Source organism: Portunus trituberculatus, chromosome 23, assembly GCF_017591435.1.
Source record: "Portunus trituberculatus isolate SZX2019 chromosome 23, ASM1759143v1, whole genome shotgun sequence".
Taxonomy (NCBI): domain Eukaryota; kingdom Metazoa; phylum Arthropoda; class Malacostraca; order Decapoda; family Portunidae; genus Portunus; species Portunus trituberculatus.
In genome coordinates, this window is record NC_059277.1 from 1 (window position 1) to 15,000 (window position 15,000).

At 39.7% G+C, this 15,000-nt stretch overlaps 2 protein-coding genes and 1 long non-coding RNA gene across 6 annotated transcripts in view; 1 reads left to right on the forward strand and 2 right to left on the reverse strand.

Annotated features, from left to right (window-relative positions):
* The first annotated feature begins 1,117 nt into the window (after positions 1-1,117).
* On the forward strand, positions 1,118-7,292 carry LOC123507770. The gene is made up of 3 exons (XR_006675754.1): positions 1,118-1,705; positions 2,041-2,201; positions 6,824-7,292. It is a non-coding gene; the product is annotated as an uncharacterized LOC123507770 (long non-coding RNA).
* On the reverse strand, positions 6,662-11,021 carry LOC123507769. Of its 4 annotated transcripts, none has more exons than XR_006675753.1 (3): positions 8,546-8,809; positions 7,529-7,825; positions 6,662-7,217 (listed from the first exon to the last, which is right to left on the reverse strand). XR_006675753.1 is itself a non-coding variant. In XM_045260953.1 (3 exons), the coding sequence occupies exons 2-3, from the start codon at positions 8,604-8,606 to the stop codon at positions 6,889-6,891; spliced, it is 390 nt and encodes a 129-aa protein (XP_045116888.1). In that variant the 5' UTR covers positions 8,607-8,740; positions 10,049-11,021; the 3' UTR covers positions 6,662-6,888. The 4 variants fall into 4 exon arrangements, 3 of the variants coding, with proteins under 3 accessions (XP_045116888.1, XP_045116887.1, XP_045116889.1); XM_045260953.1 differs by lacking the exon at positions 7,529-7,825 and adding an exon at positions 10,049-11,021 and having other exon boundaries at positions 8,546-8,740; XM_045260952.1 differs by lacking the exon at positions 7,529-7,825 and having other exon boundaries at positions 8,546-9,533.
* A 1,516-nt stretch (positions 11,022-12,537) lies between these two features.
* The window catches only part of LOC123507846 (fibrinogen-like protein 1), a 3,862-nt gene continuing 1,399 nt past the window's right edge, over positions 12,538-15,000 (reverse strand). The window contains exons 3-5 of the mRNA XM_045261103.1: positions 14,612-14,724; positions 13,702-13,866; positions 12,538-13,096 (exon numbers count right to left, since the gene is read on the reverse strand). Of these exons, the coding sequence (XP_045117038.1) occupies positions 12,754-13,096; positions 13,702-13,866; positions 14,612-14,700 (597 nt within the window). The 5' untranslated portion in view covers positions 14,701-14,724 and the 3' untranslated portion in view covers positions 12,538-12,753. The remainder of the gene's footprint in view (positions 13,097-13,701; positions 13,867-14,611; positions 14,725-15,000) is intronic.

A 15,000-nucleotide genomic window follows, 5' to 3' on the forward strand; every position in this document is an offset into this window, starting at 1 on the left:
TGTGTGTGTGTATTTACCTAGTTGTATTTACCTAGTTGTAGTTTTACAGGGCCTGGGCTTTATGCTCGTGTGGTCCCATCTCCATATCTACACTTATCCAATTTTTCTTTAAAACTATGTACACTCTTTGCTGATACCACTTCCTCACTCAAACTGTTCCAAGTCTCAACACATCTTTGGAAACTAAATTTTTAACATCTCTCAGACATCGTCCCTTCCTTAGTTTCTTACTATGCGATCTTGTGCTTCTAAAGTCATATTCTTCTCTCAGGATCAGTTTCTCATTATCCACTTCATCCATTCCGTTAATCAATTTATAAACTTGTATCAGATCCCCTCTCTCTCTTCTGTGCTCCAATCTTGTGCTTCTAAAGTCATATTCTTCTCTCAGGATCAGTTTCTCATTATCCACTTCATCCATTCCGTTAATCAATTTATAAACTTGTATCAGATCCCCTCTCTCTCTTCTGTGCTCCAAGGTTGGTGCTCTCCTCATATGCCATCCCTTTAAATTCTGGAACCATTCTTGTAGCCATTTTTTGTAGTCTCTCTAATTTTCTTATGTGTTTCTTTTTATGGGGAGTCCACACAACTCCTGCATATTCCAATCTAGGTCTTATTTTAGTACTTATCAATTTCTTCATCATTTCCTTGTCCATATAGTGAAATGCTACTCCAATATTCCTTAGCAAATTTTATGTCTCTCTGAAAATTCTATCAATATGGCTAACCGGTTGATTATTTTCTTCCATTGTCACTCCCAAGTCCTTTTCCTTTTTTACTTTTTCTAGTTCTACTCCATCTCCCATCTTATAGATTCCCACTGGTCGTCTTTCACTTTTTCCCATTTCCATGACATGGCTTTTGTCCACATTGAATTCCATCTCCCATTTTTTGCTCCATTTCCAGATCTTGTTTAAGTCTTCCTGTAGTATTTCACAATCCTCTTTTTGTTTAATGACTCTGCACAGTTTCGCATCGTCCGCAAACAGATTTATGTAGCTGTTCACTCCCTCTGGCATGTCATGTGTGTGTGTGTGTGTGTGTGTGTGTGTGTGTGTCAAAATATTAAATTATCTTAACCCAACATGGTGTAAATAAATGAAATAATAAAAAAAAAGAACATAATTCTTAATAATTTCTTAAGTCTAATTTGGAATTGAGAGAAACACTACAAATTAGTTTTTTTGTCATTAACGTTACAATGGTATGGATTGGTGGGTGTAGGCGAGGTGTACCAGTATATTATTGGTGTGTGGCTGTTAATTGTTACTGTTTATTTCAAGATTAGTGTTTCTTATAGGATATTTTCTTTTTTCTTCAGTTTAATCAGTTGAAAAATAGTGCTTTATTGATTTTTGACGTAAATAATTGAGTTCCTTTTCTTTCTTTTGGTTAACTGGTAAGAGTGATGCATTGTTTATTGAAATATGAAGTTTTATGGGCATAGATGAGGAATTAATTGTCATTATTTTATGCACCAATCGTATGTAATTAAGTGTAAGTTTGTAAGGGATGTTGATGGTCAATAAACTATAATAATGATGTGGGTGAAGTTTGAGTGTACTAATACAGCTTGATTTATTTCAGGTTGTGTCAAGATATGGAGGGAGAGAGAACAGCCAAGGAGGAGGAGGAAGAGGAACAGGAAGATAACAAGAAGAAGAAGAAGAAGAAACAATGAATGAAGACAAAATAAGAAAAGGTGAAATAAGAATAAATATTGTCATTTTATAAAGTTCTCTCTCTCTCTCTCTCTCTCTCTCTCTCTCTCTCTCTCTCTCTCTCTCTCTCTCTCTCTCTCTCTCTCTCTCTCTCTCTCTCTCTCTCTCTCTCTCTCTCTCTCTCTCTCTCTCTCTCTCTCTCTCTCTCTCTCTCTCTCTCTCTCTCTCTCTCTCTCTCTCTCTCTCATTACTATTGCCATTGTTACTGTCATGTTACTATTAGGTTGAGTTCAGTTAGGTTAGGTTGAGTTGCGTTCAGTTCAGTTTACAAAATAGTGAAGGTGACTCAATGTAAACAGTGCACCTCTCATTACAGGAAAGTCAAGCCAAGAGTCCCTGAGTGCTGCCAAGGAGACACACTGCTGCTGGAACACTGCACCACCAAGCCAAGCCACAATGCAACACAAGCCTTCTACAACACCTACAGCCATCAGCAACACCCAGAGTACAAGACAACACCTGGAGCCATGAAGAACAGTTAGGATAGATTAGCAGTTTGGAATGTTTTTTTTTAAGGACATTTTAAGGACATGTTTTTCAGGGCATTTTAAGACAGTTTGGCATGTTTTTATGGTATTTTAAGAGTTTGGCATGTTTTTCAGGGCATTTTAAGACAATTTGGCATGTTTTTATGATATTTTAAGACCATTTGGCATGTTTTTGATGGCATTTGAAGAAAGTTTGGCTGTGATAATACTATTTTGTTGACATTACAAAGGGTGTATGGAGGTGACAAGATTAATGGGGACAGTCTTCACTATTTTAATCCCCCACATGAGTTTGTGAAGCAAGTGTTGGATTCTCTGGGCAAAGATGCAGTGTGCTTGTTAAGAGATTCACTCAGCACTCACTCACTCATTCACTTACTGAGCTCAGAGGGAAAGCTTTATTCTCCACCATGACTAATTTCCAAGGCCACAGGTGACTAGCAGGGTTTTCAAGACTGTTTCTCCAGTTATAATATAGAAATGTTGCCACTCTGCCTCTAGAACCATAAAAACACACTTAAAATGCTTTATTCTCTCACTATGACAGTTTTCCAAAGCCGCATAGATGACTGGCGGGGTTTTCAAGATTGTTTCTCCAGTTAGTATTGTAGAAGTCTTGTCATTCTGCCTCTAGAACCATAAGAAACACACTTAAGCCCTTGAGTGCCTTGATGCATTTCCATATTCCTTGTGGTGACTGTTTGATGATTTTATACACCTCCACAAACTTGTGTGGGGATTAAAACAGTGAAGACTATGGCCATTAATCTTCTGACATCTATAGATCCTTCTTAATATCAATAAAATGGTCAAATGGTACACAAATCTCTAGGTAGAAATGTGTCCCAGTACTGAAGGGGTTAAAATGGTGAAGACTATGCCACTATGGCCATTAATCTTGTGACTTCCATAGACCCTTGCTAATGTCAATAAAATTGTCTAATGATACACAAAACTCAAGGTAAAAATGTGTCTTAGTACTGAAGGGGTTAAAATAGTGAAGACTGTGGCCATTAATCCTGTCACCTCTATAGACCCTTGCTAATGTTAATAAAATGGTCTAATGGTACATAAATCTCAAGGTGAAAATGTGTCCCAGTACTGAAGGGGTTAAAATGGTGAAGACTGTGGCTATTAATCTTGTGACTTCCATAGACCTTTCCGAATGGTCTAATGGTACACAAATCTCGAAGTGAAAATGTGTCCCAGTACTGAAGGGGTTAGAATAGTGAAGATTGTGGCCATTAATCTTCTGCCTTTTATAGACCTTTTCAAGTGTCCATAAAATAGTCTAATGGTACACAAATCTCAAGCTAAAAATGTGTCCCAGTACTGAAGGGGTTAAAATAGTGAAGATTGTGGCCATTAATCTTGTCACCTCCATAGACCCTTGGTAATGTCAATAAAATGGTCTAATGGTACACAAATCTCAAGGTAAAAATGTGTCCCAGTAATGAAGGTCAGGGGTGTATGAAGTGTATCTTACTATGTAGATTGCTTCTATCAATGGTCCTTAACCCCTTAAGTACTGGGACACATTTTTACCTTGAGATTTGTGTACCATTAAACCATTTTATTGACATCAGCAAGGGTCTATGGAGGTCAGAAGATTAATGGCCACAGTCTTCACTGTATTAACCCCTTTAGTACTGGGACACATTTTTTACCTGAGATTTGTGTACCATTAGACAATTTCAATGACATTAACAAGGGTCTATGAAGATCACAAGAATAATGGCCACAGTGTTCAATATTTCAATTCCCCACATGAGTTTGTGAAGTTTTAGAAAATCACCAAATAGTAACCAAACGGAATATGGAGACATGGTTTTTAGGGAATTTTTAAGACGATTTGATGTGTTTTGAGGGCATTATAAGACAGTTTGGCATGTTTTGAGGGTAGTTTAAAACAGTTTGGCATGTTTTGAGGGCAGTTTAAGACAGTTTGATATGTTTTTAGGGCATTATAAGACAGTTTGGCATGTTTTGAGGGCAGTTTAAGACAGTTTGGCATGTTTTGAGGGCAGTTTAAGGCAGTTTTGTGTGCTTTGAGACCATTTTAAGACAGTTTGGCATGTTTTTAAGGCAGTTTAAGATAGTTTGGTGTGTTTTGATACCATTTTAAGACAGTTTGGTGTGTTTTCAGGGTATTTTAAGACAGTTTTGCTACAATAAGACCATTATATTGACATTAGGAAAGGTGTATGGAGGTCACAAGATTGATGGCCACAGTCTTCACTCTTTTAATCCCCCACATGAGTTTGTGAAGCAGTAAAAATCACCAAATAGTCACCACAAGGGATATATGGCAATGTGTCACCCTACTGAAGGGGTTAATGGTGTTGTAAGGAAGCTTTGCAGAAATAGCATATTTTTGTCATGAAAGCTGATTGTGTGTGTGTGAGTGCGAGATAATCACTTTTTTCTTATTTCTTAAAGGTGATGTAGAGTTTTTAGGAGTTTTTGAGTGAGGGGAGAGTGTGTTAGTGTGTCAGGGGTGTATCAAGAGTGTATCTTACTATGTAGATTGCTTCAATGAATGGTAATGAATGGTGTCTAAACCCTTTCAGTACCATGACACATTTCCCTATTCCTTGTGGTGACTATTTCGTGATTTTGTACAGCTTCACAAAGTCATGTGGGGGTGAAAATTGTGAAGACTGTGGCCATTAATCTTGTGACCTTCATAGACCTTCGATAATGTCAATAAAATGGTCTAATGGTGCACAAATCTCAAGGTAAAAATGTGTCCCAGTACTGAAGGGGTTATCGTGTTTTCACTGTGTGTTTGATCTGCTGCAGTCTCTGACGAGACAGCCAGACGTTACCCTACGGAATGAGCTCAGAGCTCATTATTTCCGATCCTGGGATAGGCCTGAGACCAGGCACACAACATACACCGGGACAACGAGGTCACAACTCCTCGATTTACATCCCATACCTACTCACTGCTAGGTGAACAGGGGCTACACGTGAAAGGAGACACACCCAAATATCTCCACCCGGCTGGGGAAATGAATCCCGGTCCTCTGGCTTGTGAAGCCAGCGCTCTAACCACTGAGCTACCGGGTGTGTGTGTGTGTGTGTGTGTGTGTGTGTGTTTGTGTTTGTGTTTGTGTGTGTGTGTGTGTGTGTGGGTGTTTAAAATGTATTGTTTTCATGTATATTATTATTATTTCATTGTTTTCTCTCTCTCTCTCTCTCTCTCTCTCTCTCTCTCTCTCTCTCTCTCTCTCTCTCTCTCTCTCTCTCTCTCTCTCTCTCTCTCTCTCTCTCTCTCTCTCTCTCTCTCTCTCTCTCTCTCTCTCTCTCTCTCTCTCTCTCTCTCTCTCTCTCTCTCTCTCTCTCTCTCTCTCTCTCTCTCTCTCTCTCTCTCTCTCTCTCTCTCTCTCTCTCTCTCTCTCTCTCTCTCTCTCTCTCTCTCTCTCTCTCTCTCTCTCTCTCTCTCTCTCTCTCTCTCTCTCTCTCTCTCTCTCTCTCTCTCTCTTGTTGAAAATGTTTGTAAGATTGTGTCACTTCAAAACCAAACATTTTATCTTTGAATATTTGTTACATTAAAGAACCGTTTAAAATATTTATCTTTGAATATTTGTTACATTAAAGAACTGTTTAAAGTTGAAAATTTGTGTAGACTTTTCAGTATAGATTTTGCTTTGTGTAGACTTTTCAGTATAGATTTTGCTTTGTGTAGACTTTCAGTATAGATTTTGCTCACTGTTTTAATATTTTGCTCTGTTTTAATATTAAGTTGAAAATTTGTGTAGACTTTTTTCACTATTTTATTTTTATTTTTTTGTTTGTTTTTTGTTTACTTATTTGTAAACTTCCAGGCAAATATATATAAAAAAGAATATTGAATAAAGTCTAGGAGAGACTCTTGAATTTAATTTTAACTCCAATATGCATCTGCCTCATCTCCGGAGACTCTTCCGAGTATTTTCGACTTAACACATTTTTAGGGCCCTAATTTTGGGGGATTTTTCCAATTTTGGGGATTTTTTTTACCGTTTTTGGCTTTTAGGGGCCAATTTTTTACCGTTTTTGCTGGCTTTTAGGGGCCAATTTTTATTTTGCTGGATAGTACATTTTTAGAGGCTTTTTTTTGCTGGCTTTTGTTTGGCCAAGTAGTGCGAGTATTTCGGATCATTTTTTTGTTTTATAAAGTTCTGGATCATTTTTTGGAACTAACTACTACTACTATTTTTTGAAGTTACGTTAGTCCTTTTTCAGTTCATTCTTATTCTATCCACTTTTTTGGATTGCTTGTGATAAATAAATAAGACGCTTTAAATAAGCGTTTTTATTTCTGCCTTGTTTTATTGTTTAGAGTGAGTGTGGGAGGTTAATGGAGGCAATATTGGTGTCATACAGTCACTTAAACCTTGAGGTGACTACTCACTGGAACCAGCCACAAATATTCCAGGAAAAGTGTTTTACCAAAACAATAAAGATTTCTTCACAATTTATTCAGTAGTGACAAAAGCTTTCAGTATAGTGACAATGAAGCAGTGAAGACAGTTTATTACAATAGAATAAAGGCACCACAATTTATTACAATAGAATAATGGCACCACAACACCACACCTGTCTAAATACATCTACCACCCACAGAGTGAGGGAAGACCGACTGCCACGCAACTCTTCCCTCCCTGGCCACCAACACTACCACCACACCACTAGGAGTACCAGTAGTAGTAGGTGATAGCAGCGCAGGTCAAAGGTGCCATGCAGAATCCTTGCTGCTGCTGCTGCTGCGGCGGCAGGTGTGCGATTCTAAGCTGAATCCCTCGCTGGACGACGGCGGAAGCGGAGGGGATGGCGGTGGTAGTAGCAGGGGTTTGCCGGGCCGCTGGGATGCGCTGCGAGGCAGAGTCCCACAGTGGCAGTAACGGCGACGGTAGCGGTGGAAGGGGGAAGGGGTCAGTGAAGGCCGTGCGAAGCCAGATTCCCTCCCTGAGGGTGCAGGAGTCACGGGATCGCTGTAGATTCTTTGGACCGCCAATTCCTGTAACAAAAATTAACCGATTACCTCCATGTGTACCACGCCACACTGTCCTACAATACACATTTTCACTGCCTCGATCAGCCTCTCACTCGCCCTCTCGTTATTTCACTTACACTCCAGTTATATCCTTCTCCCTCTTCTCCCAGCGTCTCCCGTGTTACGCATCCCGGCCCTTCCCCGTCTGATACTCCCATCCCTTCATTCTCATCTCCCAGGCCCGTCTTGGTAAGCCACACCACGTCACCCCCTCAAACTTCCCCCACACCCAATGCTCTCATCCACACAACCACTCGTGCCACACATTCATCTACCTGGTTAATGGAATCTTATGTCTGCCGTCATCAGCTGGTTCTCGTCGCCAATCCGCCTCCTCACCACACCTGCTTCGCCTCGTTATCACCCACTCAACCAGTATCTCTGAGCGGCGGTGTTAGGTGTTAGAGTACAATGTGTGTGGGGGCGCGACGCAAGATAGTCCTGCCCTGATGTTGCAGCGATGGCGAGGCAGGGGTGTTAGTAGTAGGCGTTATCAGTGAAAGCGCAATGCAAGGTAGTCTCTGATAGAGGAGACTCATTGCTGTGGAGTCAGGCCTTTGGATCATCAACGCCTGTAATGGATAAACAAAACAGCATTATCTTTTTCACTAATTGTCTCAACACGAAACATTATCTTAATACTACTTCACTGCCTCACCCAGGCTTTCACTCGTCTCCACACAGTTCCTCTACCACCACCACCACCACCACTCTTCATATCTCCTCCACTCGTTCATCCATAGTATGCCCAACTCACTCATACACTTCATTTCCCTGGTTTGTCTCTAGGACCCTAAACAAACTGCTTCACTGCCTCAATCAACCTTTCACTCGTCTCTACACATTCTCACCATCACCAGTTCCCTGCACGTCTTCTCCCCTTTCATGCATAGTGCCCTAACTTAAACACTTAATTTCCCTGTCTCTATCCTGAACAAACTGCTTCACTGCCTCAACCAGCTTTTCACTCCTCTACACAGTTCCTCCTCCTTCCTTCCTCGTCTTCACTTTCATCCATATTGTGCTCCTCTTCCTCCTCCTCCTCCTCCTCCTCCCTTCCTCGTCTTCACTTTCATCCATATTGTGTTCTAACTCAGTCACACACAAACTACTCCTCCTTCCTTCCTCGTCTTCACTTTCATCCATATTGTGTTCCTCCTCCCTTCCTCGTCTTCACTTTCATCCATATTGTGTTCTAACTCAGTCACACACAAACTACTACTCCTTCCTTCCTCGTCTTCACTTTCATCCATATTGTGTTCTAACTCAGTCACACACAAATTACTCCTAACCCGTGGCGTGCTCCGCTAGGCTCCACAGCAGCTGCACGTCACTCCGCCACACGAAAAACATCCGTCACGTAGGTCAAGCTCCCCGTTGCCGTTTCACGTCACACCCGAAGACAAGGCAGAGACGGACACTGGGCTGCGTAGACTCGAGAGGTCAGTGGTAGCGTGGTGACTGGAGAGATGTATCGGGCATGATGTCTGGGTGAGGAATAGTTCAACTGCCATTCTGAACTCCTTGACCTTGCTTCGGTTCTCGCTCTCCCCCCGCCCCCCACCCAACCTGCCAATAAGGAAAGAGCAATTTGAGGGCAAACGAGCATATGAAACGATACCAGGAACCTAACCACTGGTCCACCACCTGGATATAAACTAGCCACGCTCTTTAACACCTTCCAAACCAACCGTTACACAAACTCAGTTGCATTAAATTGTTATATCAGTCATTCTTATCTTCCGTGTAGTGCTTATATTTTGTAGTTGTACTTTGTACAACTACAAATTAAGGTATCTAAATTTTAAGTATCATAAGTCTTAACTTGGATCCCTTCAGTTAAGATAAAGTTTTCTTTCAGTACCGAAATTCATGGGTGATTTTCGTTATGTTACCGAAAGATATTGCAGCTGCTGATTGAAATTTCATATCATTGGTTTTGGTGGAAAACCCAGTGGTCCACTTTACCCCACTTTCCCCTATATCATGGTAGACACGCAAGTAAAGACATTAGACAGTGCCAATAGTTTGAAAACATACTTTGACTTGAAAGTAAAGTGTTTCATGGAAATTAAAAATAAATAATCACAATATCACATTTTAATCAATGATTATTATCAAGAAAAATTTGATAATGACTTGATTATGATTACCACTGCAAAGTAAATTTTTATTATGATTTGATTATGATTACATAAATTTTATGCTTTTGATTATCATTTGATTATGATTATGTAATCAGAGCTATAGATTATGACTTTTTACTAGTTATCATAATCATGCTCATGTCTGATGCCTACACGATCTGATTTCCAGAGAACATTTAAATCTTTAATCTCTGGAGGACTCTTACCATCTCTTCTTTACTGAGCTGCACCTCTACTGGGTGTGTTGCTGTTTTAAGAATAGTTACTATCTCTCTTATTGGCTCCATCATCAAATGCATAAAGTGACCACTTAAGGCATAACCATATACGTATATACTATTTCCTTCTTCCGTGTATATCTTCTATGCACTATGTCATTATAATGGTCAGCACCTATCAGCTAGGTTATTTCCCCTTTATCTTCTATCTTAGAGTCTCCTAGTTTATAGCGACAGAGCGACTGCTCAACAAAGACCTTAAAACACAGGCACCAGCCAGAGCACAATTACAGTAGAACAGTTCCCAGCCTTCCGTCGTAAGAGTGACGCTCAACACACCTCACTTCCTTTACCTTTAGTTTAAACCACGTGCACATAACTGTCACTCTATGCAGAAATCCTTCATACACCAATCGAGGTTCATACTCACCCATCAAATCTCCCTGGGGCGTCTCCATTCACCTTGCATTCACTACAACGGCCGTCCTAAGCCCCCCTGCATCTTTGCTGGCGGTCCGACACTCAAGGAGTCATTGCTTCAAAGTTTCGACTCACTGGTTGGAGCCGGATGTAATTTCTTGGGGCGGGGTGGGGGTAGAGTTCCTTTTCTCGTTATTCCTGCACTACCTTTTTATGCATTGATGTTGAATTTTATCAGTTGTCAGTGCATCTTACTTTATCGACATTCAGTCGGTGCATCTTATTTTATCCACATTCAAAGTTCATGTACTATCAAGGAAAGAGCCAGCGACGACAAACCTGACCGAAATAAATGGATTGCTGGCGAACCAAGTGGGAGCATTTTGACAGCACACACACACACACGAGCATTAGAAAGAGTTAGAAAAAAAAAAAAACCCTTGATAGTTGCCAGTCGCCGTGCAGGACCGAAGGAGTTAGTCAAAGAGAAAGGGATAAATGTCTTGAAACCTCCCTCATAAATGAGATCAGGTCATAGGAAGATGGACATGCCGAAGCAAGTAGGGAGTTCCAACTCACTAACGAACTAACTGACTGAATCTAATCATTAACAGCAAAGCAACTAATAAACTACCAACATAACTAAACAACTACACAAAACCAATCACCATACAAACTCCAGCCCAATATTTCTTAAACCTTTCAAACACACTGAATAATCAAGTAATTATTGAACTATTTAACTCACAATCTAACTAAATATCCATCAAATTGACTCACTAACTACACACACGAGCAAATCATAACTCAAACTCCATCCCAGCCTTCCTTAAACCTCTCAAAAATCTCCTATCTTTGTTCACACTACACCAGCGAAGCGTGGCAATGCAAGTAATAGTGAATGTTACGAGGATTTGAAGTTTATTTATTTATTTATTTTTTTAGTTAAAGATAACGAAGTCTTGTTAATCTGTTACTAGAGCAGTAAACACCCTTGAAAACCCACGTCACTTATTGTTTCTCGAGTTAACAATAAATAAATCTTGTTAATCTGTTATTCGAACATTAAAAAACACACTTGAAAACCCGAGAGAGAGAGAGAGAGAGAGAGAGAGAGAGAGAGAGAGAGAGAGAGAGAGAGAGAGAGAGAGAGAGAGAGACGTGTCAAAGTAGCGATCGTCTTTAAGGAGGAAATAACTGAGTATTATAAGTAAACATTCCTCAACGCTTGTTACAATTAAATGAAAAAAAGTTGCAGTATCTCTGATGGAACGTAATAATCGATTTTGAGTAGTATAGTAAGAAATAGCTTTTTATACATAATCATATATATCATATTACTACTTGTGGGAATCATTAGAGTGTATCCAAAGAAAAAAATAGATTACGCCCAAGTCGGACACATGCTGGACATACGGGGCAAGGTTTGTTTGTGTTTTGGGAAAAACTGATCGTACGCTAACCCGGCAGTCATTTGTAATGCAGATTGCATAAAAAATTATATTATGTAGTCATCAGTACTGATAATATATATAATTATTGTTAGATCGGAATTGTTAAGATCGTTTTATTGTATATACAACCATGCTTCCACGATACTGAGAAGAGACGGTCATTAGCGATGCTATAAAGACTGAACCCTATCTTTGCACTTATGACTCCTAGATGGAGCTAACTGAATGCGTCATTTTGTCTTGCTACGACCACGTCGTTATGACGGTTTGTAGAATATGGCCCCACAATTCTTCCCAACAGCACAAAATGGGTTGAATAGCGTCATTTGCTGCTCAGTGTGCCTATCCAGCAGCAAAAGAGGGCAATATGCTGGAAGAAATTTGCTCAGAATGACACCGCCAGAAATGGAAACAATATAATGCCTCAGAAAAAAAAAAAAAAATAAAAAAAAATTAAAAAATTTGATAACACCAGAAGTGTTTGAATAAAAGTCAATAAAACTATAGTTATGGTATAAAAATTATCTATAAATTGATATGAAAGTATTTTATTAAGTCCACTAGGTCGCACAGTGTTTTGATACTTCATTTCTCGGAAAATATCTTAACCTAAAAGATGATAAAAAGAATACTATATATATATATATATATATATATATATATATATATATATATATATATATATATATATATATATATATATATATATAGAGAGAGAGAGAGAGAGAGAGAGAGAGAGAGAGAGAGAGAGAGAGAGAGAGAGAGAGAGAGAGAGAGAGAGAGAGAGAGAGAGAGAGAGTATTGATATCACATAAGTCAAAACATGCACCTAAGTTACTAGAACTATAAAATAATGATATTAGAATATTGAATTTCACACAATAGTGCAATGTCCACTTAGAAAATACTTCAATTGATAATAAACAATAAAAGAATGGAGTAAAATATTAACGGTTTAATTTACCTTTTGATACGTCAAAACCACATCCCTCTGAAGTATGTAGTCTCACGATATTTACAGATAATTTTTTTTCAAATAGTCTTAATTAAAAATATTGAGAGAGAGAGAGAGAGAGAGAGAGAGAGAGAGAGAGAGAGAGAGAGAGAGAGAGAGAGAGAGAGAGAGAGAGAGAGAGAGAGAGAATCTAATTCCCAAAATTGTGACATCTGACATTTTAATAATCATGATCGTCAAAGGTTAGGGCAGTTGAGTTTACTTGCTCCTCCATTAAAGATACACATGTAAAGACGTACTTCTTCCTTAACCCGAATTGTGAACGTTGAACCTCTCCGCGTAGTTGAAAGGTCGTATTTTCAAAGTTACATCATCCAACACCAGCCAGTCGTCCTCTAGCCAGCGAATAGTTCTCGCGTTTCGATCCGCGGATGTCGGAAAAGGTGCTGTCAGCGTGGTGAAGTGGCAGTTGTTGAACCACCAGCCACCTCCGTTACTCTTGCCGCAGTTACCACTTCCCCAGGAGTCGTTGTCTTTATCCCAGGTGCTGAAGGGTGAACCATGATGCTTGGAGGTGAGGGCGTCATGAGTCAGGTTTCCAGAGAAGCCAGCTAAGATCAATTTGTAATTATGCGCCTCGTCCTCCACCCTGCAAGAGTGAGTCAACGAGTGAGTAAAATTCAAAGTCTGGGCATACAGTGAAATAGTGACAAAATAATGTGTGAAAAGCGTGAGAATGTACTGTAGTAGGAGGAGGTAGTAAACACCTACCGAAACTATGTTCTATTCCATGAGAGGATGAGAAACCTAATAACACTAGTTATGGTCTTACAGACCACTTCAGGGCGTGCTGTGAACTTACCATTAAAGTTGGCTGTAAACTCCCTGAACGTCTACTTTTGCGTCTCACAACTCAAGGGGGGCAGTCACAGCCTGCACTCTAAATACAACACTTAAATTTCAATTTATGACGACTCCAGCACCAGTCTCGGAGTTTCTTTCTGGTGAGGGGACCATAAATTTCCGTAGGTCGGACTGCTCTTCTGGTATCGACCTTAAATGTCTTGATACCCCCCCTTCAACTTTTCTTCATTAACATGTACAAAATTCGCAGACTTGTATCATCATTAACATATGCAAAATTCGCAGACTTGTATCTAACTTTCACTCACTACCTCTCCTCTACTAAACTCCATCTTCCTTTCCTCACCGAAACACAGCTGTCTTCAGTCAACTGACAGTAGTCTCGTTTACCTGAAGCTTGAGTATTGGGCGTGGAAGGTTCCTTTTTCAATGTCGCGGAGGAGAAGGTCCACCTCGTAGGGCTGACGGTAGGTAAGAGCATGGAGATAAGACAGCCCGAACCACCACTCTCCCTCGCCAGGATCCCCAAAGCCAGTACGGTACTCACTCCAGGTCCTGTGAAGAGGGACATAATTAATATCGGACAAGTCTAGCAATACTGTAATCATCTGTAATACAAATGGTGTCATCTTGGTCTAGATTTTGCAATACGGAATATGTTCTTTTTATCTAGGTTCTGCAATATGTTGTCATTATCCCGGGATAATTTCAGCAATACTTACTGATATTATATTCTCAGTTTAAGTCTTGTAATACGAGTTCAAGCCCTGCAATACGAGTAGTGTAATTTTCAGCTACGCCATGCGTTATGAGTATTTTCATCTCTCCTGCTGATATGAGATGGATAGAAAACCAGCAGAGAAAACAAAATAACAATATAGTTAAGGGAGAAACGTTCTCAACATTTTGCTCCTTTAGAAAAATGAGAGGAGGTATTACTTTATTTCGGACGAGAAAGATAACTGAAGGCATTCTTTCACTCAAAATTTCCCACAAGTTTTGGTCTAAAGAACACTAAAGTGCACCGAGTGGTACAAAGAAACCAACTGCTACAGCTTCGCACATCTACTTATGCGAGTCTCAGGGAAATAAAAGGTAAACGACCAAAGACAGGGAATTGTATGATTTGATGCTCTAGCTGAATAAAAGAGAAAATATGAGAGAGAGAGAGAGAGAGAGAGAGAGAGAGAGAGAGAGAGAGATATATATATATATATATATATATATATATATATATATATATATATATATATATATATATATATATATATATATATATATATCATGCTTCACTACTTACCTGTTGAAGTCCACCAATCCGTCAGTGGTATTCCGGCGCCTCAAAATGACCGTCCAGCCTCCCGTGTCTTTGGCACCGGGCTGGCCCATATCACAGTAACAATTGACAGGATCCTGATGGGGATTAACTGAGTGATATTAACAGAGGAAAGTTTTTTTTTTTCCTTCACATCTTCCTAATTTCATTTAGTAAAAAAAAAAAAAAAAAAAAAAAAATGTGTGGTCTCCTCCCCTAGATAGATAGATAATCTCAGAGAGAGAGAGAGAGAGAGAGAGAGAGAGAGAGAGAGAGAGAGAGAGAGAGAGAGAGAGAGAGAGAGAGAGAGAGAGAGAGAGAGAGAGAGAGAGAGAGAGAGAGAGAGAGAGAGAGAGCCATTTACGTAGGGAAGC

Coding starts and splice junctions, on each gene's coding strand:
- LOC123507769 (XM_045260953.1), bottom strand. CDS start 8,606: ATGTTTTTCGTGTGGCGGAGTGACGTGCAGCTGCTGTGGAGCCTAGCG. Junction 7,218..8,545: donor CCTAGCGGAGCACGCCACGG/GTTAGGAGTAAT, acceptor TTTTTGTTACAG/GAATTGGCGGTCCAAAGAAT.